The sequence below is a fragment of the Lucilia cuprina genome, chromosome 4 (genome assembly GCF_022045245.1).
Source record: "Lucilia cuprina isolate Lc7/37 chromosome 4, ASM2204524v1, whole genome shotgun sequence".
In the NCBI taxonomy this organism is placed as follows: Eukaryota; Metazoa; Arthropoda; class Insecta; order Diptera; family Calliphoridae; genus Lucilia; species Lucilia cuprina.
In genome coordinates this window covers 50,606,733-50,612,756 of record NC_060952.1, presented here as the reverse complement: position 1 = coordinate 50,612,756, position 6,024 = coordinate 50,606,733, and the positions used below count along the sequence as shown (strand labels likewise).

The 6,024-nt window shown below is 31.2% G+C and overlaps 1 protein-coding gene across 1 annotated transcript in view; it reads left to right on the top strand.

Annotated features, from left to right (window-relative positions):
• LOC124419193 (myb-like protein P) overlaps positions 1 to 1,666 on the top strand; it is a 3,708-nt gene extending 2,042 nt beyond the window's left edge. Inside the window, exons 4-6 of the mRNA XM_046947803.1 lie at positions 918 to 1,057; positions 1,107 to 1,177; positions 1,657 to 1,666. Of these exons, the coding sequence (XP_046803759.1) occupies positions 918 to 1,057; positions 1,107 to 1,177; positions 1,657 to 1,666 (221 nt within the window). The remainder of the gene's footprint in view (positions 1 to 917; positions 1,058 to 1,106; positions 1,178 to 1,656) is intronic.
• The last annotated feature ends 4,358 nt before the right edge of the window (positions 1,667 to 6,024 follow it).

Below are 6,024 nucleotides of genomic sequence, written 5' to 3'. Positions count from 1 at the left end.
TTTTGTAAAATAATCGGTATCACAGTAGTCCATATCTAAAAGATAAAGTAAATCTTTAAATTCATGAATATTTTCAAATGCTAACGTTTTGTAGCAAATCCAACATTTGCACTTTTGTTTGCGTTGTTATAAGCTACTACGCAGAAAAGGACACCCTTTACCTTCACCTGCAACACTCCGCAGATGGGCCTCAATGGTACAAGTTATCATGGTACGTGGCTTAAGAGGTAGCTGGAAGCAGCCAATTTTTTACAACTTCAACTTTAAAATGAAAAAAAGAGGTATTATTATTAGTAATATCCGAACTTTTTAAAATTGGTTTCACGGTGGTTGCGGCAGTAAGTGACTTAGGGCCAGAAAATCAGCAAATGTGGATGTCCATGGACATCCAGCCCTACTTTACGCATCCATCCGATGGTAATCAATTAGTATATGTGTTTGCTGATGTGCCACATCTAAATAAATTGCTGCGGAATCATTTTGTCGACAGTGGCTTTATGTTTAAGGGTAAATGGTTAACAAAATATATGGTGGAAGAACTTTTATCTCTAAGCAATTCCCACTTAATATAACAAAGAATTTTTCTGTAGATATGTTGAATGTGATGCTGATGATTTTTTGTCGTGTGCTGAACTTTTCCAGACAATCAACGATTGGTTCGATATATTTAATTCAAGAACAGCTCAAAAAGATACTCGTTCTCTAAGCAAGGCTTATGGGTTATCGCTGTTTTAACATCAAAGATAAACCAAGATTGCCTGGAAAACTTCTTTAGTGCTATACGTGCAAAAGGTGGGTTGCATGACCACCCATCACCGCTTGAATTTAAATATAGATTAAGAGGTTATCTTCTAGGTATAACATATAACATATTAATTAATTATAACCATTTATTGGCAAAACTTTTGCTTATATAGGTCGCAATGAACAAATTTTAAGTACTGAAACAAATGTAAAACCAACAAATGAAGCCTTGCTAGAACTTGATAGCACACTTTCGCAAAGTGTTTTTGAATTTGTAAATCAAATACCTATATGTCAAGAAGAGCAACTGGAGGCAAGTAATTTATATGTATTTCTCATTCTTAAACTTAACATTTTTATAGATTGTAGAACAGCAAGAATCTGAAAACTTTTTGGAAGATCTCAACAATTTCAATGACATTGAAATGGATGGGTTAGAAAATTTTTCGGGGTATTTCATTTCAAAAATGGGCTTAAAAGAATTTGGTTTCCAAACTTTCGAAAAATATGATCAAAATTACACGTACGTTAACTTAAAATCTGAAGGTGTTCTCTTTAAGCCAAATAACGAATTTTTGTCAAAAATTGAAAACTTAAATCAGATTTTTATTAAATTTAATGGTAATTCTAATCCAAATTTTATGAGTACTTTAATATCTATGTCAAATTTATTATTAGATGAGAAAATAGCTAAAAGATTTTTTTTGGGCAGAACTTTCTTTAGAATACGATTTTTAAATAGAAATTTAAAATATTGTAAAAATGACCACGCAAATAAAAAGATGAAAAAAAATTGAATTAAGTCTTTTATTAAATTGGGATTCGCTAAAAAGGTCAAACATTTAAATTCTTTGCTTCAGATAAATTATTATTCAAAACATTACTTGTTGTAACTTAATTTTTTCATTACAGGTTCTTATAATAATTTCCAATAAATATTTTCCCCTTTACTAAAAGTGACAACGCCTTTTTTATTTGTTTATAAATAGCAAAATATCAAAAATACCAGCAAACTTCAAAAAAATTTTTGAGAGATCGAAATGACACTACCTTCATATTTTTATCATGGTTGATACTATTTGACTCAAAGAATCTTTTGCAAGTTAGTCTGCATTATCACTTCCCGATATATGCAAGTGGGTTGGTACCTACAAAAAACTTATTATGTTTCCTGGCATATTAAAGAGAGATTCCCTTATCTGATTCACTATTGTATTACTGCTAAAAGGATTCTGCAATCCCTCTAAAGCGCTTTTACTGTCAGATTCAAAGCAGTTTTCAAATCATGTAATTTGGAGGTGTATATGGAGAAATAGTTAGAAATACGTTTCTTGATGATAAATCTTTCTAAATAGTACTTGTTTCCAAACGCAATCATAGGCTTTCTCTATGTCATATAATTCCCGACCATATAATACCCTACACCATAAGTACATTTTTAAAATTTTTACTTTTTATAAAGAAACTTTTATGTTGAATATTACCATAATTCCAAAATAAAAAACTAAAATTTCTAAATGAGGCTTTATATAGGTCAAATATGGGCCGATCCTCGGTAAATTTGGGAAAAGGCTATATTTTTAAATAATAGTTAGTTTTATTGAGTTTCATTGCGATACAAATGGTTTCAAGTCAATTTTAGACGTTTAAGACATTTTTTGAAGGTGGGTTTGTATGGGGGCTAGGGTCAAATCTGCAATGTCATTTATACTTATATAAAACTTATTTGTGCCAATTTTTAGAGAGATAATAAAATATTTAACGTAATTATGACATAAAAAGTTCAAGTCGGGAGGTACGGTTGTATGGGGGCTAGGTGAAATAATGGACCAATTTCAACCATTTTCAATAGGCTTCGTTTCTGTGCCAAAAAAAATGCTTGGTCCAAATTTCATTAAATTATCTTGAAAATTGCGGCCTGTACCTCGCGCACAAAGTTTACATGGACAGCCAGCCAGACGGACGGACATATCTTAATCGACTCAAAAAATGATTCTGAATCGATCGGTATATTTTAAGGTGGGTATTGGACCAATATTTTTGTATGTTAAGGTCGGTATTGGACTAATATTTTTGTATGTTACAAACATCAGCACAAACGTACAATACTCTCCCCACTATAGTGGTGTAGGGTATAAAGACAGAGGTGCCCTTACAGGTAGGAACAGATTTCAGTTCAATTAAAGTGAAAGATTTACTATAAACTTCATGATTATTTGTCAAATTAAATGGAAAACTAGTATTTCTGGAATAATCGTAAAATTACTTGAGAAGTTTGAAGACGATGAGTTTCGTGAAAAATTTTGTGCCAAGAAATTATCAATATCATCATTGGATGTTAATAGTGTGTCATTGTTTTCTATAACAGAAATGTTATGAAATGCAGAGACAGCGTTCAGTGATTTAATTTTTCTATATACTTCGACCGAAGGTGTCCGGAGATTTATCGAGTCACAAAAATCTGACAAGGATTTTTTCTTACGCTCTCTAATAGCCCTACAGAGCTACTGTTTTGTTTAAACTTTTGTATTTTTAAAGAAACATGTAAAGTTTTTAAGTTTAGTATAATTACTCGATTTAAATCTAGATTCCTGAATACTTAAAGCCAAACAATTAAAATTAGTTAGAATAAGTTTTTTTCATCTAAGTGGTGTGAAAATTTGTTGCAGTTCCATTGTATTATTGTATGTTGATTACTCATTTAAGGTAGAGTCGCTAGAGTCATCGTAATTTTGTTTTGCTTTTATAGTGGAGTCAACTGTTATATTTATTTTATCTTTTCCATTCGTATTATTTAACTCTTTACAATTGTTTACAGTTGTTGGTAATTGATTTGCATTACTTTAATTTTTTGTATTTCATATTTCTTTTGATATACCGTACATTGTTAAGAGAAACTGTTGTGTGGTTGTAGGCAATTTACATATTTTGCTTCTTTATTACATTTTTTTCGTTTACCATTTTCGTCGGCTGGAGTATATTCAGTGGTGCTAATATGTGGGCAAATTTTGACTGGAGAGAGACATCCATCAGACATCCTGAACTGGAAGCATTTAAAACATCGAAGAGGATTGGGGATATATGGTTTTACAGTAGTATACATATATCATAGTGTATTTTTTCTGGCAATTCGCTAACGTTATGTGTTACATTATAAAATCCAATATCATTTGATGTTCCGTTTTCAGGGTCTTTTTTTAAGTCTCTTAATTTCTACAAACATTGGGATTTTGGTCACATAATTCGCTTAAGATTGCTTCATCAGATAAGCTTCGAAGTTCATTGGAATAAAAAATTTCTTCGGATTTGTAGAGTGTCTTCAACTTTCACGAATATATCTAAAGATAAACTTAAAATTTTTATTATTTTATTAGCTTGTTTTCCATTGAAGCACTGTATGAATAGTTGCCCAGATCTCAAGTTTTTGATTTTTGTATAAGGAAGGAAGATACATTAGCAAGACCGCTTTCAGCGTGAACACCGGCTCTGCTCATTATTAGGAATAAAGGGTCTATCGCTTTTTCATATAATATCACTAAAAACACTGCATACGCGGTGAGAGTTTAGCGAAGACTGCTTTTCATTTATAAACAAAATATAAAATTAGATAATTAAAATATCTCTATATGTCCTCGACACGACACGACACATTACATTTTGTTCCACTACTTTGTTGCATATAGATTTTTTTCTTTCCAAAGTTCATCAACCCCCAAAAAAATCTGGACATAAGTTTAGCACAAAATTAAAAAATCATTAAAAATAAAACAAAACAACCGGCTATATTTATCTTATTGCACTTAAAAGTTTATATTTTGTGGAATAGTATCTGGTGAAGATAATGTCCTCCTGGACATTATCTTCACCAGAACCCTCTAGAAATTTCATGACATAAATATTAACTTTCAACCCATAAATTGGCAAAATTCTTGGTTATTTCTGCTTTTATTTGTTGGTCCATATCATGTTATATGTTCTCTATTAAATTGGAATCGAGAAAATATACTGGGCACTGCAAAGCACTGCTCGCTTCAAGCAGCTCATCTCAGCACTTTTAGCATATTTACGGTCGATGTCGACCAAAAAACGCCATCTTTCTCCTCCGATTTTTTTTAATAAAGTATTTAAGATCATAAATTGATAGGTATACGGATCCACTTCTGCATCCAACATCAATATAGAACCAACAGCACGGCAAGAAAATGCAATGAATACCATGAAATTTCCCCCATTGTGATATATGATTTCTCTGGAACACTTTAGCTTCATCTGCATGATTGGAGGATACTAGTTGAAGATTAATAGGATCAAATTTGATGGAAAAATGTAATTATGCTGTACTCCAAACATGCAGCAACAACCAAAGTGTACATTTAAAACCATAAAACACAATGGGTGAAATATGACGAATTCGGAGGCGTTTTCCGGGCGTAGTGGAGGTTCTATACGCACGGTGGATACACAAATGGATCAGTATGACTATCAAAATAGACTCTTAAATATTTTAGTAAAAAAATTAGTGGACAAAAGTTCAGTTAAATGGCGTTTTTTGGTCGTCAATGATATGTTAAAATATGTTTAAAGTACAGAGAGGAGCTTCTTGGAAGCGAGCAAGATTGACATGTTTGCAGCGCCCAGAATAATTTCTAGATCCCAATCCAATAGGGAACATATTAAACTAAATGGTGCAACAAATAAAACACAAATTCCTAAGAATTTTGCCTATTTATGGGCTGAAAGTTAAAAATTATGTCATGAAATTTCTACTGGGTTCTGGTGAAGATTATGTCCAGGAAAAGAAATTATATTATCAAAATGTGCAACTATTCTACAAAATAGAAAATTTTAAGTGAAATTACATAAATTTATCCGGTTTCTTTGCTTTATTTTTAATTTTTTAATGATTTTTTTTTACTTTGTGCTAAACTTATGTCCACATTTTTTTGGGGGTAGATGTACTTTGGAAAGAAAAAAATCTATATGCAAAAAAAGTAGTGGAACAAAATGTAATGTGTCGTGATCCTCGAAGGACATGTGTTACGCATAAAAAAATTGTAAAAAAGTTAAGAACTATAGGAAATACTTGATTTTATATTTAACAGATACCAAATGTGCTAACCTTATGGCCGCCACTGTATATAGTTATAACTGAGATCACTATTTCCAATCCTTTTTTATAAATGCTTAAAATTCTTTATTAGTAAAAAAAATTGATGCAATTGTTTCAGAACACATTCAATTTCTTAAATCAGTTTTGCAATTTTTCAAATTACTAAAAAT